Source organism: Aptenodytes forsteri, unplaced genomic scaffold, assembly GCF_000699145.1.
Source record: "Aptenodytes forsteri isolate BGI_AS27 unplaced genomic scaffold, ASM69914v1 Scaffold402, whole genome shotgun sequence".
In the NCBI taxonomy this organism is placed as follows: domain Eukaryota; kingdom Metazoa; phylum Chordata; class Aves; order Sphenisciformes; family Spheniscidae; genus Aptenodytes; species Aptenodytes forsteri.
In genome coordinates, this window is record NW_008795144.1 from 580,365 (window position 1) to 605,371 (window position 25,007).

The following is a 25,007-nucleotide window of genomic DNA, read 5'->3' on the forward strand; positions in this document are numbered from 1 at the left end:
AGAAAAGGAGAGCAGAGAGAAGTTTATTAAAAAAATGAAGTTTGTTAAAAATCTCCTAGAAAATTGAAGTCCAAAATTGGAAAAGATGGACTCTGGAAAACCCCATTTTTCATAAAGTATTTCATTTTTTCTGTACGAAATGTAATTGAAACCAAACAGTTACATAATAAAAAAAAAATCAGTTTTTAATTTTACCATTTTTAAAATTTTGAAATTGTATACTTTTATGGTTTCCCCAAACTACAGATTACAAGGTGGAACAGAACTGATGAGGAGCGTGCCTTTGTCAACACAATGATTTCTAATTTTGCAGTTCTCAAAGTCTGAGAGATAGTGGAAGTCAGAACCCCAATAGAAAGGCAAAGACCTGTCATGGGACTGGGTAGTAAGAGTGCCTTCTCATGTCTGACTGAGAAGGAATGAAAGTTCTTCATTCATACTGTACCATAGATATGTTAATTTAACTAAAATTATGTTGGTTGATGTGGAATGTATTTTTGGTACATTTTTTCTCCCGTCATTTTTACTTAAAATAGTTTAACAGAAGCAGTTTGGATAGCATTTGATGCTGATACAGAGGGAAAAACTTGGTTCTGTGTTTTTCAACAAATTCTAAAGGAGCTGGTGAAAAGTTTGAAGTCCAACTTTAAAGTGTGAAAGCAGAAAAAGTGTTCATCTGTGCATCTTCATTTTGCATAGTCATTTTTTGTGTGCTTTGGTGTGCTGCGCAGCTGAGTTCTTCCAGAAGAATTGTTGGTGCATGACCCTGATCTTGAACCCAGTCATATATGGGCTACCAGGTGCAGTGCTCCTTAGGGACTTATCCTGGTGAAGTTAGAAGAATGACAGGAGGGTCCCCCTGCCCATTATTATCCTGCAGTGCAAAATTCAGTGAAATTATTAAACTACCTGGCAAGGGAGTTCGCATTTTTCTCCTCTCCAGCCTGGGGCACAGGTACAGGTTCCATCCAGAGCATTGCAAGCCCCTCCATTAAGACACTGGCAAGTTAAGTTACAGCCAAGTCCCCAGGTACCGCTGGGACAATTTATTGAGCAATCTACACCATGCCAACCTGCCAAAAATAATAATTAAAGTGTCAAATTAATCAGGTTTTCCCCCATTCCTCTCTGAGGACATGTTTCCCTCCGCCTACCATGTGGCACCTCTCGGAGATGCGCAATACCGGGGTAACATTAACTACAGGCTAGTATCAGCAGTTTCAGCTGAGGACTTGTCCAGGTTTGAACAAAGGTGCTCAAGGGCACCTTGTAACATCTGTGCACAGCACACATTTGCAGATGGGTGCCAACATACAAAAGCAATTGATGGGAGATCTGAAATGAAAACAGAGACACCTTGAAATTTCACTGAGAAGCACTAAACTATACTAAAAGTTTTAAGGCATAGCCTGAAAAAAATTAGGAATATTTTCCCTAGACTTAAGCTGCTGCTTTCATAATTCTTCCATCAGTGTTCAATACAGACAGTTCTGCAATATAGTTTTAACAGAAATCTTAGACACAAAAGAAAGAGAAAACATAAAAGTAGTGCATAAGCTGGATTTCTCCAAGGATACATAGAAGACCTTTTAGATTATTTCTGTATTTCTCTCCAAATACAAAAAAGAATGTAATGGAAAATGGTTCTAAAATGCAGCATTCACCACTGATTAAGCCTGATAGCAACGATCCACAGACTGCGCACTGGATAGACAGAAATGTAAATAGATTTTTAAAAATGTGATCATCTATGGGATACAAGAGAAACGGTGTGAGCCAGTCATACGTTATCATCAGCAATGACACAAGCCGAGTTTCTAATTTTGTACCTTGTTTACAGTAAGCGAAGGGAAAAATAATTCCGCACTGAGCCTAATCAATAGACTATGCAAAACTCATCTATTGAAATGAGGCTGCCCTGTGCCCTGGATTGATAACTTCGAATTTAGGGGTCATTTCAGGAAAAAATGTCATACTATACTAGCTAGAAAACTGAGACATTTTCTCTCAAGTGTCTCTCCAGGATTCATAAATTTCCTTCATTTACATGACAGGTATCTGGTAATTTCACCATTTGCTGTCATTTTTCATCATAGTATGACTAAAACTGCATGATGCACAAGAAGATAGGATTATGCATGGCTCAAGGAATAGTTTTTCTCCTCACAGCCTAGCTACTTAGGAGTAGCTGCTTAGCTACTTTAACAGAGTTAAATCAGCTCCACTGTCTCTGGCAAGAGTAGAAGTTGGAAACTCTCCACATTTGCTACACGACTGATTTAATTGTATCAGTGCCTGACAAATTTAGTGGCTATTTGTCTAGGTAACTCTAACACTTCTCCCCCACTCTCAACCTTCGTGTATTTTTAGAAAAACATTTTTAGACAGGGGGGTCTACAATGTAGGCTGGGCACGGGATTTGCTTGGGAGCATTCAACAGCTTGCCCGTCTCTTCTCAGCAATCCAGCATCACAGCTGAGGGACGCTGGACTTTAAATCCTTCCTCACAGCAGAAGCGAAAAAGAGAACAGGTGTATTGCAAGAGCGGATATTTAAGTGGAGTTTAGTAGCATATTTCGGGTTGAACAGGAACACCATGTGGACCTGTAGACCTTTATATGGGAAAAGATCTCTGCAGAACCAGCGCTGGAGGATGTCTGAGATATCTTTGTTCCAGCCAAAGGCATGTGGTACTGAGAGATGGAGAGGTGGGCAGGCACATACAGTTTCTGGTGGAGGTACACCGACCATCAAAATTACTGCTGGGAGGAGCGAGCCAGGCAAAGGGGTCAAGGAGCGTGAGTCCACTCACACTAATACTGGGAGATTCAGAAAGCTTGCAGAAACAGGGAACAGGAAGGGGCTTAGGCAAGGTTCCTAAGAGAATTGCTGAGTATTTGAATAGAAAACATTGCCAGTAGATATCAACATCAGTGCTAAACTGGCAGGAAGATGTCTGTGCCTCTGTGATGCTGCGAGGGGCGAGGGTGGCAGCCAGAGGCGGTGCTCACCCAGGCTGAGGGGAAACAGGGCTACGTATTTTTAACTAGGAAGGCTGACATCAGATAAATGGCATACCAGTAGTCCTAGCAGACCATAGCACTGCCACAAGAGACAAGTGGTGGCCCATCTCGGGGTAAACACTAAGTAATTCACCCAGGCACAGTATCCAGCCCACTGAGAACTGCATCGAGGAAACATGAACACAAGGTACACGCACTCTTCTCTGAGCTAAAACTCCTAGTTGTAGCCTCCCATAGCATAAAGTATCTAGTGATATGGCCTTCAAAGTGGTCTGCTTTTTACTAAGTTTCTTTCTTCTTCTCTACTTCAAAAACTCAATTTCATTTTATGATTACAGAAAAAGAAAATTAATCTGAAGAGACACTTACCTGCTTTGCAGGCACAAGAACCATCTACTGCTGAACAGATGGCTTCATTTTTGCAGTTGCACACAGATGAACAGTTTACTCCGTATGTCCCCGGAAGACAAGGAGTACCACAAGTAGCACCCTGAATTATACAAAAATAGTGTCTAAAAGATATTTGAGAAGGTTCAGACAATACAACTAATAAATGACCTAGACCAACTCTGGTGCTACAAAAGCCAGAAAACATACAGCCCATGACTGTCCTAGGCTGTCACTAAGTTATCCTGAATTTAAGGGAAAGGGAGTCTTTCATGCTTTTTAAGTCTACAATAAGCATTAGTTTTCTATTAGTTGCTGTGAGAGCTCAGGTCACGTAGCTAACAGCACTTGGTTAGATCAATGGACAGTATTTTCAGTGATAAAGAGCCCTTTATGAAACTAAAACACAGTAAGACAGCAGTTTAATGGAAAATAATGTGGATATGTAAAATATTTATAAGAATTAATTTGGCTGAAGTTTTCAGTTATTATTCTTAGAAGAACAGTCATACTGTAAAATGTTTTCTATGTTAGATTAGCATCCAATGCACAGGTAACAGCAAACGTGTAAAAGCTGCTGAATAATCTGTCCTGAACTGTAAAAACAAATGTCTTTGCCTAGAGTTTCTCTGGATGGAGCATGAGGAGTTGGTGCAACAAGATAATGACTGAAACCTATTGTTCCTCCCTTTATTTACACCTCAACAGCACACCCTCATTCTTATCAATGTCTTATAAAGCAATTAACTTTTCTTTCTTAAAATGGCTTCATTTCAGTACCGAGAACCAAACACAAATTTTGCCTCTTCAGGGTCTTACCTTATAATACACCCAGTGGTACCGAAATATCCTTACCTCTCTTTTACTGTGGTGGAGAAAGGACACTGGCATCTTGAAGAATTTGGCACTTAACTAAAGGCAGTGGAGTCGAAAATGGACTGTGAAAGTGAGACTTATTTACCTTAAATCCAGGGGCACAGGTGCATTTTCCAGTCACACTATCGCAGTCAGCACCATTTTGGCAGCTGCAGATCTGCTGACACAACTCGCCGTAGAATCCTGGGGAACATGTCTCGTTGCAGTAGAGCCCAGACCAGCCAGGCTTGCAGGAGCATTCCCCAGACATAGGGTGACAGCTGCCAGGAGGGGATGAAAGGATAAATAATTCAGGACTAAACGTGACATCAATTTTTTTTTTCCAGAGAACAAAATGCTGTTATAGATAGGTTGCATAAAGGATCTTGCATGCTATGCATAGAGATGGTTTTACTCCCCAAACCACAAAGCAAAGGCTTCTGTATATGTATATATAAATGTATGCCAATTAAGATAAGAAATGTAACATCATACAACATATACACATTTTGGGAGGACATGGAAGGAAAAGAAGAGGTATCGTTTTTCTATAGCTAGTTGAAAAGCAACCTATCTGAAACACAGTTTTTACCATAAAATAGATATCCACAGTTACAAATATTAAGGTGATGAAACCATTAAATTCCCCAAAATGTATTGTTAGGTTTCTAGTCTAAGTATAATAGAATCATTTTCATAACACTGTCCAAACTCAGCAGCATATTGTCTGAGAAATACGATGCTTCAGTAAAATAGCATGGCATCCAACACAAAATAACACAGCACCCAATGAGCAGCAAGCACGCTCTTTTCTTTAAATCATTGGTTGAAAAGAGGGCACTGGCATCTTTCCGGGAATGACACAAAATCATTTGCATTAGGCAGAAGTCAGATATACCATCAGAGCAGTGACCTTTTGGAGAGTATCTGCCCTGCATTGGCCATACCTGGTGGCAGACCAGCTGTCCCTACCTGGAACAGCAGCTTCATTGAAGGGCCAGTCAGACAGCTGTTGACTCATAACAAATGGACATCATCAGCTGTGCAAAGATATATGTGCTGGAAAAGTGGACACAATGGGGTACTCTGTAGCACTCTGGCAGACAAAGCACTTGCTTAATTCGCACCAAAGGAAAGCCTTAATATCCAAATCCAATATATTTACAATGGGAAGACTGTTTAAAGATATTTGTCTGCCACTGATTGAAGTGAAATTCCTTTAAGTGTGCTGGAAAAAAAAGTGCCTTCGTCCAGACGCATTAAATGACCCATGACAACAGCCTGATTTTGCAAGATTTGCTGACTCCTCGTGGGGGGCAGTGTTTGAAACTGAATGTGCTTCTGACCATTTGAAAGTTTGAAAAAATACCTACTGCACTTCTAGGTGCTATAACATAAGTAACAACAATATTCTTTGAAAAAGTTGCAACATAACAAGGCAATGCAATATTAGTTGCAACTGCTCTTGAACTCGAGGAGTACTCTTGTCAAACTAAGAGTTTCCTATTGCCGAATACAACCAACTGACAACATACTGCTGATCAAGGAAAGTATGAATTATAAAGGTTGGAATGTCATTATGCATTCTGCTCTCTCTATATTATTGCATAACTATGACATCATAAGGATTTGGGGGTCTTGAAGATATTAAAATCTCTTTGGCGGTATTAAGCTGGTTTACATAAAGTGAGAAGAAAGGTCTTTTCAACTAAATGATATATGCAGAAATGGTTCAAAACTCATGGCGTTCATAGTCAACAGTCCTGGTTATTTGTTCAGTTATAAGTATACCTGCCATGAAATAAGTTGAAATGGAACTATTCTCATACAAAATACATGCAAAATTATGAAAACATATGATGCAGGAAGATAACCAGATTTGTCCCCTATTCCTAACTTCCTGTAGGCACCCAGTGGCATTTTGGATCCAATTCTCGTGTTTCTTATCAGTGGAAGAATACAGGGCAGGGAATATGAAAAAATTTTTCAATCCACAACTGAATAGTTGTTAGGATATGAATTAGGATATGAATTGGAATATATTTATAACATAAAATTAGTAGTACTGTCATTTTAAGACAAATCCCAGCATTGTTTGTTGTTGTTTTTTTTTCCTTTCAGGAGAGGGGGAGACCACACGCATGAGCAAGCATTGGGTATGAAGCAGAGGCATTGATATTCTGTGCCCCCCAGTGAGTGTTACTAAGGCATACTTGCACATATATTGATTGACACCAAAATTAGTATTCCGTAATTTGTAATTAGATGTAGGAAGCTGGAGCACTTCTGAAGCTTTTTGATGGGTTCTCATGCAGCTAGCTTAATTGGCAATAAGATTTATATATTAAGATAGAGGAATAAAGAGATGTTGAGAGATACTGCCAGTACATCTGCTTTTATTCCTGGTCTTTTGTTCACACTTTCTGGAAAAACAACCCTACGCTGTACAGAGACAAAAAATACTTGTGGCTAGTTGATATTATATATCTGAAGGACTTAGATGGACTCAATGATTTTCATATGATTTACATAGGTGTTTCATTATTACAATATCCAACTAAATTCTGTAGCACCCTATGCAATATAAAGTTTCCATGAAAAGCTCTTGTACATGTACCTACAAGTCTGTTAGAAAAATGCAAAATTGCAAGATGTCCTAATCTTGACTTTAAAAACACACCCAGACTATAAAATTCCACTCAACCCTATATATGTAACTCAGAAAAAGCATGAGACAAACGAAACCCCATTAGAGCTCATATCATGAATAAACCCTAATTCCAGCATGAACTATACCAAATTAGTTGGTGATACAGAATGACCCTAGCTGATCATACCTACAGGTGTGAAGAAGTGGTGGAAGATCACCAGAAAGAGCTTACAAGAAAAAAAAACCAGGGACATCTCAAATTTAACTTGGAGATCAACCTGAAACCACTGCATATGCAGTAACACAGGTGTAACAAATATCCTTTGTAAACCTTCTGATAAATATGCAGCTACAGTCTGCCCTTTATACATTTTCTGAATGATCATCAGGTGTCACTTGAGTAAAGGTATGACAAAACCCAATCTAAAAGTGGTTTAGGCTAGAAGAACATTCCTGTACAAAACAAAGTGATAATGTTGACGAAGGCAGATCAAGGTCTTTTTCCCTCAATCCTGCAAACTGAATCTTCAGAGTGACAAGTTTCTGTAAGCCCCACAAACTGGGGATGGAAATGACAGGGACACATGGGTCTGCTCACACCAGCTCACAGCACTGCTGTTGTACCCCACCGAGGAAGCGTGTTTTATGTGGTCTTAGTCTCAGCCAGCAGGCGCTCACTCTATTTTTCTTCTTGACTATCGAACAAAAAGGGAAAAATCGATAGTGTCACCTATCTGACCTATCTGTCACAGAGAACAGAGTTCTGTGTCTGATTTGCACTCTAGCTCAAATCCTTTCATATATATCAAAAGATGCAATAGAGAAAACCACTTATGAAAAAACTGTTGGCACAAGAGGGCTGTTACCTGCTGCTGTCCTCTGGACCCATCAAAAAAAGTAAAATCTCTCAAGTATATCTATATCTAACGCTTTACAAAGCATTTAATAAAGGCTACTGATACAACTAAGAACAAGGATGGGCTTGCCTTTCATCTCTGGGAGCTGCCATCAACCAATAGCAGCAGCGAAATCCCTGTAGCTTAGCCTACCCAAAATGCAATTTATGAATTATTGCCAAAGCTGTTTTGATGCAATTTCCTCAATCATAAAACAGTAATAGAAATATGTATACATTTTTGAACTATGGTGTATCATAATGGCTAGACACATACTAGCAATATAGCAATACAACAATACCTTTTGGTGCTAAGTATTTTTTTAAGTAACCTTTAGTTCATTTCTATATCTATGAATACTAAGAAGGTAAGTAATAAACTAGGGCTCTAAGCCTACCAACAGCTTCTCTTTGAGGATATCTAAACTAGTGGTCATACCCAGAGGAAAAAAGCTTTTAAGATATCAAGGCCCCTAGAAGTCCTAACAGAATCCTAGACCTACAGACACACAGAGTGTATTTGAAGAAGGAATTGTACCCCCTTTTTTGTGCCCTGGGATTATTGGTTGTTACATTGCTGCTAAATGGGTTAGTGCTATGGAGAAGATCCTTTGGCTACAGCCAGCCCAAATAGTACTTGTGGTAGGCAAGCAAGGGATGAGGATATTCCCTGATGTGCTTAAAAAGTTGTCTCCTGGCTGATTGTTATTTAGTGAGAGATGAAGACAGCCAGACACAACTGGCTTCTCAAAAGATTCTCAAAAGCGTAAAGTGTCCACAGGGAGCTTTGTCTTCTACACCGTTACTCGGACGCCCTTTGATTTCTGTTATTTGGTGGTCTTAATCACTTCTTGACCCAGAGGGAAGGAACCTACATATGAAAAATACACTTGTGAAGTCATGAAAATCTTTGTTTTCCTCACAGATCATTATGCCCTTGAAAATATGCTCCTGCACCTACAGGGCTGTAAGTGCCTTTTGATTTGTCATACAGAGGGGAAAATGTTCAAAAAAAGACCAGCCATATGCTGCTGTTTACACGTGAACATTTGTGATCTGATTTGACCACAAGCTGTCTTCCAGCAGTATAAATGAAGGAACAGCTGTGTTGAACATGAATCAGAAGTAATCCCTGTAATATCAGAAATACTATACAGTGTAAGGCATTCCTGTCAAACAAGGCTGCTACAACAGTCTGCAGACAAATTTTCAGGAAAGCAGCTAACCATAATTCATAATACAATAGTATTTGGTCTACTAGCATAATCTGAGAGCTAGATAGCTCAGCACTATGCTGCCATTTATTCTTGAATGCATTGCCCAAAGAATGAATTGCTTGATTTTATGTCAAAAACTCTGTATTTTTTCAAAAGACACTTCAAGTAAATGGGATAAACCCAAATTCGAGCACACAACTGTAAAAGCATATGAATGGAAAGGGAAAAGAATTCAGTTTGCTGTCACATGGTTTGTCAATGAAAGGTATGTTGAACAACTCAGACAATCCACAAAGTAATTTTTCACAGAGGCCTAACAGAATAGGTATTTCCACGTATGTGCTCGAGCGCTTTAACATCACTACTAAATTCAGACTAAACGCTTTTGTTTTATCTATGAGAAGTGCATCTTATATACAACATACAGCAGCATTCTATGCGACAGTCAATAGTTTCTGCAAATTTCTTTCACAGCTATTTTCAACAGCAAAAATTTAGATTATGCTCACAAGCCTTATCTAAGGTACTGTGATTAGTAATGCAATTAAGTGTAAGTGAATGTGTAAGTGAATGCCCAATGACCAAAGTATTTCATCAGAACTGTGTTTTGTAACAAGAGAAAGCTGTCCGGAATTGTTCTATAAATATGCTGGCTCGCCTCGACTGACATCTGACATTCCTCCCTCACAGCTGTAAGTTTGTCTCCAAATAGCTAGATTTTAGATTTTCATAACAATATGCTGAAACACTGTGAAATCCACAAAGACACACAAAACTCAAAAAATAGGACTCGTTACTGCCTGAGTAAGGAGAGATGATAAAAGGTAAGCCAATTGGAAAACTTTTTTCATTCAATTTCCAGGGATCAGATTTTACCTGCTTTCTAGAAAAATCATTTAAATGAAAAAAAAAAAGTATTTTTGAAACCTAAATTTACAATTGGTAAGGCTTTGGATATTTTGTATTAAAATAGTTACCTACACCAATTCTTATATATGTATACAGAGAGAGAGAGAGATGGATTCTCCTCTCATGCCTGACTCGTAAGACTATATAAAGGTCACACTTTGTCTTAACAATTATTTCATGGGTCAGAGACCAAATACAGCGGTGAATATTAAGATCAAATATAGTTGCAAGCACTAAAATTCAGAAGCTCTTTTGGGTTGATATTTTCTTTTTTGATATAGTTAGAGAATATCAAAGACTCTTACAAGTCTTCAGCTGCTTCAGTTTGCATGAAAGTACTAGAAAAATAAGGAAATATTTATTTTCAGATGGTATTCAGATTTCTACGTTCTATATAGAAAAAGAAAAGAGGCTAAAGGGTGTAAAGCCTACCTCCAGGTATTGGGCATGTGGCAGGGACACTTTTTATCACACTTGAGACCATAAATTCCCTCAGGGCAAAGCCTTGTTTCACAGTGCTCTCCGGTGTATCCTGGTTCACAGAGACAGGCACCACTAATATGGTAACATTTCCCACCATTCATACACTTGCAGGTCTCAGCACACTGCACTCCGTAAGTCCCCACTGGACACTCATCTTGGCATCTGTGAGAAAAAAAACAAACAAAAATTAGTTTTATTTCCCATAAACTACAGCTTTTGGAGATTTAAGGGAAATATGGTTTATGAGGAATCTCTTATACTGGTTTGAAACACCTCTTAAGTAGAGCAGGAATTTATATAACTTCATATCTAAAAATGCCTGTCTCTCTGGTTTCTTTTGCGGCTCAGCTAGACAGGCTTAAAAACATTGGCTCTGCAAATTCCTTTGCAAAAGGTCTTCCTTCTCTGCAACAAAAGAGACAACGTGCATACACAGACCATTGCACTTCACATTCAGTAACCAGAACAAAACCAAACCCTCTTAAATCAGACCTGAAATATGAAGGAATAAATTTTCAAGTATTTTGTTTCAAAAGCCATCCATCTGTAACTTTTTAAAGTGATCTAGATTCCCCACTTAGCAATAGCGTGAATAGCCAGCAGACACCCGCGCCCCGCAGGAGCTCAGGCCAGGAAGTTCCCTGGCAATCACGCTCAGCAGTCTCAGACGAGAATATTTTCTAATTTTGTTTCCAAACACATGATGTTTCCAGAATATCTTTATTTTCAGAATTTCATTCTAAACCTATTTTTTTTGTTGATTTTGCCCTTCAAAAATTCATAGGATGACATGGAAAAATCTTCAGGAACCCAAACCCCTTCTTTTCATCTGACTTTTCTAATAGATGAAAGTGAAAATTAGTGAAGACTTGAGTTTAACCCATATGGGAGAGTAGCAATGATTTTTGTTGGTCCTTAAGGAAAATATATCCTAATAAAGAGACTTCTTCACCAAACCATTCCTCTTTCATTCACAGAGCTTTTAGAAGATAGCTACTTTAGCTAACAGCCTTGTTTCCTTAATATTTTCCATATGAAAGACATTATTTAACCTAAAGATCAGACTGTATGTTTAGCTGTCCAGCCTGACTACTAAAAGATAATTTTCAGTATCCTGCTTCTAAAACTTGCAACTCATTTACTAATGAGGTTCCGGACAGCAATTTCATTTGGCTATGTATTTAAGAGATACAATATGAGTTTGATGTTTTCAGCTTTAACTTCTCTGTGTTTTATAACTGAATTGTTAAAATTCGGAATGCCAGTACTACTACAGCATTACTAAAGGCTCTAGCACTAAGTGCACTTAAAATACTTGATTATATGTATGACAGCATACCTCTCAGCTCAACGGGTTCATGCCTCAGAGCCAGGGATGACAACATTTCTTAGCTTATGTGTCAGGGAAAATCCCCATATTTTTCAATATAAGCATCCTATAAACTCTGAATTACGTTGACATAGACAAAAAGACAAAACAACTAAATCCCAAAGCTTTAGGGCCAGAACATGCTGACACCGAAATCCTGAGGTGTGCTGTGAACTCAACAGGTGATATTAGGCACATAACATCTTCTGTAATTTGGGTACCTGTAAGTTTTACCAAGTTACAGATTGTACAAAAATATTATTTGATAATACGGTACGTTATTAATGGTTTTATCAGCTTATAACCTGCTCATTTCCCCAGTCCTATAAAAGAATTTCCTTGGTGGCCTCTTTCCATTTTTCTTATATACTTGGCTTTTTCTTTTTTGTATGATTGGTGGTTTATTACAGGAGAATTTCAAAGACACATGATACAAGGCACTGCAAAATGTAACAGAATTTAGCAGAGCCCTCCAACTGAGGTAAAATAGGTATACATGTTCATTTCATGCTTCTGCAGTATTTGCCTTAATCTGATATTGTTATCCAGACGTTTCAAGGTATTCGTAGCCCTGCCCTGACTGAAGCCAGCAATAAAATCCCCTTTCCTTCAGAGGTGTAGCATAATAATAGAGCTAATAACCCTGTTTAAATGTTTCCTAATGAAGTTATACAAATAAAGCTGAGAATGAATTTTCTCCAAATGACAATCAGGAATCCCAGCCAAATTAGACAAAATTTAACCTTGCAATTTTTTTTTTAATTGCATCTTCATCAGCTTCTGAAAGACCCTTTTCCACTTCATGGTGAGGACAGGTATCAATCAAAAAGTATTAGGCAGAACAATTATAAAGGTAGTCTAAACTAGGTTCCCTTGTGTTAACTCAGATCACCTAGAAACCATTACATGCTCTAGGAGTCCTCTTTTTCTTGCTGTATGACCAAGTTCCAGGAGTCGCCACCACATCGAAATCTCAGACAAATACTGTTGAAAGTACACACAGAAGTGGAGAATAGCTCAGCAATTTTAAAAGCCGTCCTTTTTGCTGCTGGTATGTATGTGCTAGCTCAGCCAATGCCCACACATTTCTTGTAACTCTTCCCTCCCTTGCCAGTCCACTGACATGAAATAAGAACCAGGTCTACCACCTTGCTTCTAACCCATTCCTGCCCTTGGAGTACCTTGAAAAACAAAAGATTTGTAAACACAGCCTGTTTTGCAGGGAAAGAGGGAGCTCAGACTTGCAAAAGTGATCAAAATGCTGCAGTCTGTAAGGCATTTCAGATTAAAGTCAGATTTAAATTCCAAGACAAAAAATTTAATTGCTTTTAGAAACATCAGTGTAGTGCAGTGCATAGACTCTCATATGGATATTCCTTTGATTTCCCTGCTGACTTGTCTGTGTCTCTTTAAATGCATCTACCACCTTCTGCACTGTTTCTTCACAGACGCAAATTTAATTTTGGCATCCAAATGGCTCTGGACTAATTGTTTCTCTTCTTCATGAGTTTTTTTCCCCTTATGTCTGGCACAGCTCCCCCCATGTCCTGTGAACACTCGCATGGGAAGTGCATATGGTTATAATACCTACTATTGTTGGCAGAGATCCCCTGGACTGACCCCAGTGATTAAGCTGCTGCTGACTTCAGCAAATGAGTTGTGTGCTGTTTAAAATATATGCAGGAAAACACTTCTTTCATCACTTTCCACTGCCTTCAAAGACGATGTCTTGCTGTATTATCTTTCCAATCTACCAAAGACGATTTTTAACAATCAAGTCAGAAAATAAAGAAGTTTCACTTCTTCATTTGAATGAAACACTTCAGGAGACAACTCTCCAGCTTGCTCACTTCAAAGAGGAACTGAATGAGCCTCCCTTGCTACTATGACTGCCAAACATCTGCACAAAACCAAGAGCTTCCCTCCTCACCCCTTCACCATACCCCAAACTGCGTCATTCTGCAAGCCACTCAAGTGAAGACCCACAAGACGCTGCCAGAGCATGGGCCACAGCAGGAAAATCCTGAAACCAAGCAGTTCCTCACAGAGGGGTAATCACATAGGCACTTTTAACTTGTGAGCCAGCATCAGCTAAGTGATGTGGCAAACATTTCATAAGACTCTTTTAATCGTATCACAGATACTTTCATTCTGCCTTCTGCCAGCTTCTTAACTTTCTCTGTCGTGGCAGACCCTTTGCAGGTTCAGCAGTCTGGCAAAAATAAGTTTTCTTACCGTTCCCCTGTGTAACCTGGGCTGCAATGGCATTGACCTGTCGCCGAGTCACAGGTCCCTCCATTGTGGCACTGGCACTCCTGGGAACAGTTTTTCCCGTAACGACCCTCAGGACAAGGCTGACCACAGACCATGCCCTGCGTGTGCAGAAAAAAATATCTTAATATTAGATGGGATTATAGCTTGAATGGACAAGAATGGAAGAAAGGTTTGTAATGAAGGAAGATCAAGGGGATCTTGTGTCACTTGTCTAGCGCTGATCTTGGAAATGCCAGACTCTTCTCCAGCTTTAAATGCGGGGTATGTTTCAGCACTGGAGGAATAATCTTCTAGGATTTCCCTTTTGGAAGCCAAAGCTAATGAAAAACACTATCTCTAAGTAACAGTGAAAACACTTAGACATTTAAGACCAATTGATGTCAAGCTCTTCCCAATTTATTTATCAGGAGTAGCATATATCAAGACATCCGGAAATGCCCTCCAGTGAGTAGTGGTGTAGAAATCAGTAATTGCTGTAATGTCCCAATTATACTACTTTATGATAAGTTGTTTTTTTCTCATGAAAGGAAAAGCTGTTTGTAATTTCACTGAAAGCAGCATATCTTAAAAGCTTAGGTAGGATGTCTGCTTCCCTTCAACAGGTTTTGAATTTCTGCACTGTTGTTTACATCCCCAGAATTAATTACACCTGGGTAGTGAGGGGAGCATCAGATCTTAAGACTTTTAAGAAGCCATTTCAAGAAAAACATATTTACAGGCATTTCATCAGACCAAAGACATGCAAGCATTTCAGCTAACATAAGATACTTCAGAATTTATATCTGGCTACTTTAAACCTTCCTCACATGAAAAACAAAAAAGGTTATACTGACAAAATTGTGTTTCACAGAACTGAAAAATCTAAAACTAACGAAGAGTTATGCTTAAATAACTACTTGGAATGGAAAATTAGTCAAAGGGCTAAACAGTAATTTATTAGTTAAGACACACACTAGTATAAAATTTCCATCACTGCTTCATATGCTATCTCATTTTTCAGTAGCTGTATTTAGGCAGATAAAGGGAGTCAAGAATTTATGCAAACATTTGTATTCTATGACCAATAATTTCATTCTTCTAACATGAAGTGGAATAAAAAGTAAAAACGACCATAATCCAAGTTATGTAGTCAGGTGAGTGGTGCTATTCAAACACACAAACAGAGATGATAATTTACAGCTAGGTTCTCTAGTTGGTGAAAAATTGACCTCTGCCACAGGTTATCTCAATATAGTATCTCAATTATCATGAGATAATTAAAAGCTCAGTAAATGTGGATTTTCACCCAAAATGGACATTTAAATAAAAAACATTATTACAAATACTACTGATAAGTATCATCTACAAATGTATTTAAAGAAATTATTTGGGCTTTGATCACCTTCCAGCCTTTTGATCACCTTCCAACTCCATTATTTGCCAACTCAGAGTTGGCAGCCTGCTAGTAGAGGAGGTTACTTGCAGCTCCAAGGTCAATCCTTCTTTCCCTACCCACTGACAAAGGGTAGAAAGTCTAAAGACAATGTCAAAGTTCTGATGTCCCATTTCCATCACCAACATTTAATACAGTATCTAAAGGTTTGGGGTTTTTGCCATGCATACTATACATATGAAAACAGGCAGAAAACCCACTGCTAAAATACCTAATAGTGTCACCTCCCTATAATATCAAATTATATCTAGAAATGAATGACTTCCAGACAAGATCTAAAGGATGTTGCCTCGTCACAGCACGATTCATGTCTTTTGCTTCCCAGAATCTGATATGGTTAAAAAGGCAGTGCAGAACTGGAGGATTTTCAGTAACAGATGGTTTTGCAAGTATTTTGCTCCAGTCCCTTATGCTAAAATACATTTCCTATTACTCCTGGCTACAGGCAGACTGCATTTGCTATCCTCATTTGCTACCCTTTTCTGACGCTGCCTGAAATCTACAAATATGGAAGTTTTATGGGGTTGTGTCAATTTCAGAAAGTGTTTTTACCATCCATCCTGGCGGGCAGGCACACTCCCCGGTGACGTGGTGACAGACGCCTCCGTTCTGGCACGGGCATCTCTCCTCGCACTGTGGCCCATGCTTCCCGGGGGGACAGAGGTCCTCACAGCTGGGGAGGTGGCGGTGTACAACAGAGACAACCGTTACTTCGGCACACGCTCCAGTCTCCAGCCACCTCTTTATTTTTAATGCTATTGTTAACTTTTCCGGCCAAAAGTATGAAACAGAAAGCAGTCCAACATGAAGAGACGGACACTGAGTATTGTACGGCATCCATGCAACAAATCTAAGGAACAGACCTGGCAATCTAGGAATTATTTCTTCTTAAAGATATTTCTTTCTACATTGGTTGGTGCTCATTTGTTGTTACTGACAAAGCTCAAAATCTATTCTGGAATGACAAAGCCAAATAACTCCAAGTTTCAATGCGATTTTCCAAACTTGTAGCCAAACTGTTTTCATGGTGGTCATGACAAAGCTCCTGCTGCTACTTTTTGTGGCTTTTACTTAGCAGTTCAGATCAAGAGGGCTTTCTCTCAGCTACACAACTGAATGTGCACTGCAACATGGTTTGCCTAGCTGCTTCTTAGCTACCAGCACTGCTTCCCTGCCTTACACAGCAGCCAGACTAACAGCATAGTGTTAAAAGTTAATCTAAACTTAATTTCTCTTGTTAGCACTATTTAAAACTTTTATCTGTCCCCCATAAGTAATATACCCGCTGCTTACAAGGCACCAGTGTATCCCGGAGGACATCTGCACTCTCCAGTCACGTGGTCGCAGGTGGCTCCATTTTGACACTGACATTTTTGATGACAATCGTTTCCGTATGTCCCTTGATCACAGCGCTCCTCGCAGCGCCAACCTTTGAAACCCGATGCACAGTGGCAGGCTCCAGTGATGGGGTTGCACAAGGCTCCATTTTTGCACTGGCAGCGGCTGCTGCAGTGAGGTCCCCAGTGGTCACTGTCACATGCTGAAGGGGTAGAAGGAAAAATTTACAGCAGTTTTATAACAGCTCATGTTACAGCACTGAAAATACTATGAGTCAACTGTAAAAAAAAAGAAAAAGTTATAAAATGGAAATAGTTATGTAGTACATCCTCAGTTCTCCTTGGTCCTCAAGGATCTTCGCAGGCAGACAGAACTTAATTTAGGCACACAAATTAATTTCTTAAGCATAAAAGCAAACACTTAAAAATGTGAAGCTCTGCAGTAAATGCAAGTTCTAGTCTCTTCATTGTCAAAACTCTTCATTATAACTCTCCACCATCAAATAACATTTATGGCTGCAGTGAGCTTCCATTTACACAGAGAAGTCTTGCTAACTTAATAAAGTAAAAAAAATGTAGTCTAAATCCATAAACAACTGTCTGAATCCCACAAGGAAGTTGCAAAGCTTACTCAACGTAAGATTATGGTTTTTTTCAAATCCAGAAGTTCCTACTTGTTTACATAATTGCAAATATTTGCTTTTCAATCTTGCAATATACTTATAGGGCAAAAGAAAACACAAGAAGTGTTTCACCAAGCAATAGAAATTAACAATTATATGGTTAAACTTCATATGGATGTTACAAATTTGGTTATCCAATGTGTCTTCATGATCATTCAAATGCATCTTTTCTTGTCTGCCCCAATGCAGCCCTTTAAAACCCTATAAGCAAACCACTCAGACGTTATTTCAGCATCAAGAGAAAAACCTTAATGTTAAGGAAGAAAGTGAGAAACATGGGAGTTCTGTAAAGAGCCAGAAGATTAAGGTCACCTAGAGTTCAACAGGAATGTGCTAATCATATGGTCAAATGATCTGATTTTATTTTTATGTTCTGTTGCTAACAGCAGTACAACGGGAAAGCCTCAATTGCAGCGACTGGGAGCCCAAGCTCTCCTCTTGGAGACTGACAACCATTGTTCTCTCAGTCTTCTCCTGGGGCAAAAAAGCCAAGCAGAGAACAGGCACACTTTCCTAGACTAATGCGAAGTAATTCAAGAATCCTCCTCAGGGTAGGAACTATTCAGCTATAGGAGCTGTTCACTCAGGCTACACAAATAAAAAGGGATTAGGGTCTTTTAAAGAATCTACTCCTTAAGATTTTTTTTTCCCAGGAGAGGTCACTAGAACATGCATCCATAATGGAGATACTGTGAGCACCTACACACAATAAAATACAGAGCAACAGAAAGTACTGTATGTACTATAAACATGCAGCAATACTGTCAAACTGACAGAACAACTGTCCATCTTATTATCCATATCTCTCTTTGAAGATGTGTGGGTTTTGTTCTGGACTATACTGCAACGCACTGCTGTCTACAGCACAGCATCTCACAAGTTGCCTTTCCCCATTATAACTCATTCATTCAGAACTGCTACGTGTTTATTTTCAATACATCTGCATGGAATACAAAGTGTAACCCTCATGCTTAACCAGTCCTCAAATTGATGTCAGGAAACTAGCTATTTTGGGATATATATAAATACATGTATGAGTGGTGAGATGTCTGAGACAGTCGCATGTTCTGTCATGATTGAGCAGACACCCCTACATTTTCTTTTTTGGTTAACACATTAGTCTGGATTCAGGTAAGTCTTCCTCCTGCTCCCAGACAAAATAGACAATTTCAATTCCAGCCATTCCTCGTGGAATAATTAAAAAAATAATAATAAAAAAAAATTTAAAAACCCTGTCCTGGCATGTCTGATAAACAGAAGACTTCAGACTGATCACCAGACCACGACTGTTCCAATGCAGAGCTCAGTCAAGGATGAATGTGGCATGAACACGCTCTAGATATAAAGACATGACGGGCAAGAGAAGACTTAATTCTTGGTTGGTAAGTGCGAGCTTGTGTTCTTTCACCAACAGCTGGAAATGGGATATTCAGTGCAGTGCAACAACTTTCATGTAGCTGCTTGAAGACCCAGCATAATGAGTCTCAGAGCCACACAGACCATCTACTACCATGCATCTGCCACTGCATCCAACACCCAGGCACCAAGACTGCCTTGCTAGAAACTGCTTCACTTGTGAAGCAGCGGAGGCCTTGTACTCCCTCTGCTCTTTTTACAATCCCACCCCCAGACTGCCCCCCTGGGATGCGCCCCGCTGTCTCCTGGAGATTTACTGATGTCCAAGGTGAACGTGCTGTGTCTGTGAACTTGAGCCTTTCTCGACTATTTTACTGTAAGAGCATGTACCGCACAGTACATAATAATTTATTAGTTTCCTGGCGTGATCTTCTCATTATGTTTACAGGAAATCATTAAAATAAAAAGCATCATATGGCTGCTAATAGGTTTTCCAGTCTCATGACCATTCTTCTGGCAATGGCCAGGTGGGTAACAAATATTGACTATGCAATTTTTCACTACAGCACAATGGTGAAGCATTCCACCAGGACAATGGTGGCCCCACCATAGTATGACTGCACGATAGTCCTTTACGCAAGGTCTGTCACCAGCCCAGCATCTGTCTGTGAGTTATGGGCAGAACTGTGAAGAAATTTGCAGGATTAACGGGAATAAATAATAATTTTGAACAAGATGGATAAATCACATATTTTACCTCTATGTCCCCTGACTGATAATCAATAACGTTCCCCATAGGAAATTAAAGTGATTTGTCAGAAACTGATGCTCAGTTTACTATTAAAAAAGAAGAGGGCAAAGGGTAGAAACGTTTCCGGTGGTGAGTTTGGTTTATTTTTACTTAGTTTTGGAGGCTAAATTTACCAACTATTACATCAGACTATTTCTGCTGCTTCCTAGTATTCAGACACTAAGAAAGCCGGGCTGGAAGTCACACAGCTGCTAATCTGGTGGAATGGGATAGTCTTTGAGTTAATGACTATCGTCAGGTTACAGACTGTCAGCTGGAGTTTAATCAGAATAGCTGCTCTGACTGTCCTGATTGCACCAAGGTCACAGGCACACGCGCGTATGCAAACACTACATGTACACACAAGAAAAAGTGTCAGCTACTGGGTTCTGAACAGATTTGGAGTTGTAAATTATCTGTCTCGGCACAGGGTGTATGTGAAAGGGAAGCAAAGTATAGAGACAAGAGCCCCATGTTCAGAATGGTTTTGACACAAGGACAATGCATCTCAGCCCCAATAACTCCTGGAAAAGGTCTGAATCCTGCAGAAATTGGGTTAATTTTCTGTATTGATCACACAGAACTGGCCTAACACTGCTCTGTTTTACGAAGAGCACCTTCCTTACAAAAGTCATTCTGCTTCCCCTTTTCACATGTGTTATATTCACCCTCAGGTTTTTCTGTTTTAAACAGAAGAACCAGCTAGCTGTACTGCTCCCTATCAGCTTTTGCAGTAGACTCACAGGGTCCTTTCTGCCTTCACCTTACGCTGTAGGGGGGAAAAAAAAATCAAAGTAAACGTTTAACAAACACCGTGGTATTAATGCCACATCTTGCTGTCATTTTCCTTTTTATACATTCTGTTCATCTGGGAATATCTTGTTTGTCTCCACAGTAAACGCTGTGCACATTACACAATGCTACAAATACAGGACAGAAAACTTTTCTCTCAAAAGGCTACTCAGTGAAAGCAAAAGTTTGCCTTTGGGAATAAGGGCACTGCATTGTATAGACCCTCATTTAAAATATGGAAGTATGGTATGAAACTCTAAGACAATACAGGTCTACCATCATAAAGAAATGCTTGCTGAAACTGAGTGCCAAACAACAACTTTAGAAACATAGAGAAGCTCAAGGATTCAATAGTGAAAAAATCACCTTCAAAAAAGAATTGAAATCTGTGATGCAAATTGCTATCGTTTTGGGGCCTTTTGTAGCACCTTTGAAGATTTAAAGTTCTGTATTTCCTAGTATAATAACTTTAATGCACATTGTTATTATGCTGGGCTAGATGTGGTTTTATGCACATGGTTTCTGTGAGCGGCTGGTGATTTGCAAATTGCGATGGAAGGAGCCCTGATATTTTATAGCGCAAGGTATGAATTTTTATAATAATCTGAAGCACATCTGAAGAATTTGGTCACTCCTTTATTGCCCCTTATAAAAAAAGACATTTTTAACTAAATGTGATCACGTACTTGTAAGGGGGTTTTCTGCTTTTTTTTCCATTGATTTCATTAAAAGGCAACAAAAAGAAAAGTGCAAATGAGTCCGAGTTTATTCCTGACAAACCCATCTTGATCACCTGCAATTCTGCACTTCTCTAAAGAATGGCCTATAATGAGAACAAAATAAGGCTATCAAATCAAGTCAAAGAACATTTCAGAAGAAAAACCTTAGAAACTCTGACTTGCAACTATCTTTTAAGTATGCTACAGTTTCCTTTATAACATGATATTCAAGCCAGACAATGTTTATTGCAATGCTTTTTTAAAGACCTTTTTTCTCTTTTTGTCTTTCTTTTTTGCTAATAGGGAGGTGAAAGTGAAGAATCACAGCAAAGCTAAGATTTACTTTTCTTGCTATCATTTTTTGTAGCTTTCTTATATGTAGCACCAATACAACAGAATGAGATTTTATTCTGGCTTATACGTCTTTCTGCAACACACTGCTGTGTGTTGCCAGAAATATGTACCACCAGAACAGAGGAGATTCTTACCACAGCATTAGGCTTATGTATTTTTATGGTCTTTTAAAACAACCGAACACAAAATTCCCTACCACAGACAGCAGAAACAGAGTGAATGCTCCCTCCCTTGGAATGCGATGTTGTGAAGTACAAATTTAAAATAACCAAACAGTGGCAAATATGCAGAATTCCTACCTCTCTGTCTCCTCAAAACTCCAACATAATTTCTTCAGATAGGTTCAAGGACCCACAGCCTTTAGAGTAAGTAAAAGTTGATTTTCCTTGCTCCAGCCTGTAAAACAAACTGAAGCTGCCCATAACTTCAACACCATCTTTGACTGACCTTTCTTCCTTCCTAGGTTGTCACATCAAGGACAAGTCTAAATCTTTGTGCTTTCCTTTGCATCCCTCCTTCGACTCTCACATCCCTATTGCCTTGTCCTTACTTTCACGGCCTTTATGGACTCATCTATCATTTCTCATCCAGTATCCAAATATCAACCCCCACATTTACATTGCCCATGACATTAGCCTGTTGTTGCATTTTCAGACTATCATCTTCCTTGTTTCTCCTCAAGTTGCCTCTACAATTTGGCACAGCTCTCCGTACCCCAAGCCATAAAACTGCCATGATGTCCTCTTCCATGTCCCTACCTTATAACTCCTCCTTCCTGTGAAGTTCACAAAAAGTTGATGCAGCAAGTGTGTCAAAACCACTACCTGCCACAGTCATTTATCAGTGTTTGCTTCCTTCCTCATCTCCTACATGTTTCCAGCTTTGTGTTATCTCTTTTCTTTTACTTCAACCACAGGTTCTCTGGGGCAGAGGGAACTTTCTGTTCTGTATTTTTACTTGCAGAGGGAGTCCACAAATCCCCAAAAGGGACAGCCATGAGGTCCACCAAGGAGCAAGAATGATCACCATCCACAGCTAAAAGAAGACCAACTGTAACATGCCCTGTTTAAAAACTATTCCAGTCTTTTGGAGCAGAGGATATAAATAATTAGAGACGAGTAACATTTCTAGGAGGGCCCACAAGTGACTTGCATTATCAGGAATAACCACGACTAATAGCCAAGCATAACCAGTGTAAGTAAAATAGGCCAATATTGAGAAAACTTTGATTTATCCAAAGGAGTAGCTCACTGACAGGCTTGTTGCCCTAAATTGCCCCTAAGGCTGTCTAGAGTTTAGCATTTGGAAGAACGACTCTTCCCTCTGTTCCAGAAGCAAGAAACATGCTTGTCTTCACATAAATATACATTAGCGGAACTAATACTTTAGATATCTAACTGGCAGTAAGTAGAATCTGATGAATCTCAGTAAGAATTTCACAACAAAACAGAATAACTTTTTATGAAGGCAGCATTTAAATTCATAGGTGAGAGGAGCCATCCACCTCAACTCTTTTTCTGATGACCTCAGTAAGGAAACACACCCAGGACAAGTCCTCCCTTTTCTCCATCAACAACGGATGCCCATCTAACTTTCAAGTGTCAACAGAAGGGAAATTTAATTCTAATTCATGTGTTAGATAGTATTGTATTTTGCATGCCTGAAAATGTGTTTACTGTTTTGCCCAAAGAGAGTGCCATAATTACAATATAAAGGCTTGCAAAGACATGGTGTACACCACACTCCAGATTAAAATTTTGTCAGAAAACTGGATTGATGTCCTTCTTGACAGGAAAGAAGGTATTTCACGTACTATGACAACAGTCAAATAGGTCATATATTACATTAAGGCATCATGTACCTTTGGTCTACGCAAAAAAAACTTGGATAATACTTTATGGATCCTCAATTACTCTCAGCTGATAAGGACATGAAAAGTCATAGCCATGTAGATGCTACTCTTAATGACCTTCATTTCTGAGTGTGTTTGTGTTCAGAACAACATTCATTGATTCACTAAGCAAAAATGACGACAAAAATATGAATGTTGTCACTAATCTGAATCCACATCATCCTTATTGGAAAGTTTAGAGAGTATTCTTGAAACTACTCTCTGCTATTACGATTTGGTTAGCTGTGGATCTAAATTGATGGTGTTCATTTCCCTTAGGATATTCCTGCAGGATAGGAAACAGATAATAATTCTCCCAACTGGAATTTAAACCAAATAAAAGTAAATTCCCACTGATTCTGAAAGCTATAAATACTCAAGTGTGTTAAAAATTTGACAAGATGCATTAAGCCCCTAGTGACATCAACCTGTATGTCAGCCTGGATTGCAAGACAGTAAAGGAGGAACATGGCAAACAGAAATTTCAGAAATGAGTTGAAAAAGCCAGAAAACAAAGCCAGCTATTCTGAAAAGCAGTATAAAAACACCCTTTAGAAAACCTTCAAAGTCTTATTTAATAAAAACATAAGATTATTCTCCATATATTTTTTTATATACTCTGTTCTAGTCACCTCAGGATGTTATGAAAATATATGCACATGCATATAAGAAAAGAAATCTTTTTCCTTTAGAGAATCACTCACTCATAATAATCATAAAATATCAATGTTTTAGTAAAAGACTTATTTTTTTACCTACCCAGACACAGAAATGCATAGTAGTGGTTTTTTTGAATGCAATTTCTATCAAATCTGGATTTTCTTTTAGCCTTTTGTTTCTATCTGATTTCATTTGCTATACTGTAGGTTTTTTACCCTGTGGCATATTTTTCATTCTTACTTTTTGTTTTGTGTATAAGAAAGGATTTTTATTATATAAGAAAAGAAATCTTTTTCCTTTAGAGAATCAGTCACTCATAATAATCATAAAATATCAATGTTTTAGTAAAAGACTTATTTTACCTACATGCCAGACACAGAAATGCATAGTAGTGGTTTTTTTCAGAATGCAATTTCTATCAAATCTGGATTTTCTTTTAGCCTTTTGTTTCTATCTGATTTCATTTGCTATACTGTAGGTTTTTTACCCTGTGGCATATTTTTCATTCTTACTTTTTGTTTTGTGTATAAGAAAGGATTTTTATTGCAAATGCAAAGCTTAATTTAATTTAAGGATTTTTCTTTTTACTTTGTAAAAGCCTTTTGATCCGTGAAGTGGAAGAACAATGAAAATGTGTTTTTCAGATTCTATAAAAGACTGGAACTATATGCCTTTCACATGGCATAAATTTCAGAAGGCTCTTTAAAGTGCTTTGGACATCAGAACACAAGGTTCGATAATTGCTAAGGAAAACACACACAGATGGTTCTTGGTGTTCATTTTATCTTGCTACTGAGATAAAACCTGTTAAAAATAATCACTATTATAGGAAAAGTTACAAAATTATAAGAATCTGATTGTACTGTATAAAATGGACTGTTGTCCATGATCCTGATTTTGCACAGATCTCCTTGTAGGACCATAAATTAGC

General features: G+C 38.7%; 1 protein-coding gene across 2 annotated transcripts in view; it reads right to left on the reverse strand.

Moving 5' to 3' along the window:
• MEGF10 (multiple EGF like domains 10) overlaps positions 1-25,007 on the reverse strand; it is an 81,922-nt gene that overhangs the window by 35,762 nt on the left and 21,153 nt on the right. For both annotated transcript variants that reach the window (XM_009278515.2, XM_009278514.2), the window contains exons 5-11: positions 16,788-17,034; positions 16,047-16,167; positions 14,024-14,160; positions 10,369-10,581; positions 4,372-4,546; positions 3,393-3,513; positions 910-1,073 (exon numbers count right to left, since the gene is read on the reverse strand). In XM_009278515.2, the coding sequence (XP_009276790.2) occupies positions 910-1,073; positions 3,393-3,513; positions 4,372-4,546; positions 10,369-10,581; positions 14,024-14,160; positions 16,047-16,167; positions 16,788-17,034 (1,178 nt within the window). The remainder of the gene's footprint in view (positions 1-909; positions 1,074-3,392; positions 3,514-4,371; positions 4,547-10,368; positions 10,582-14,023; positions 14,161-16,046; positions 16,168-16,787; positions 17,035-25,007) is intronic.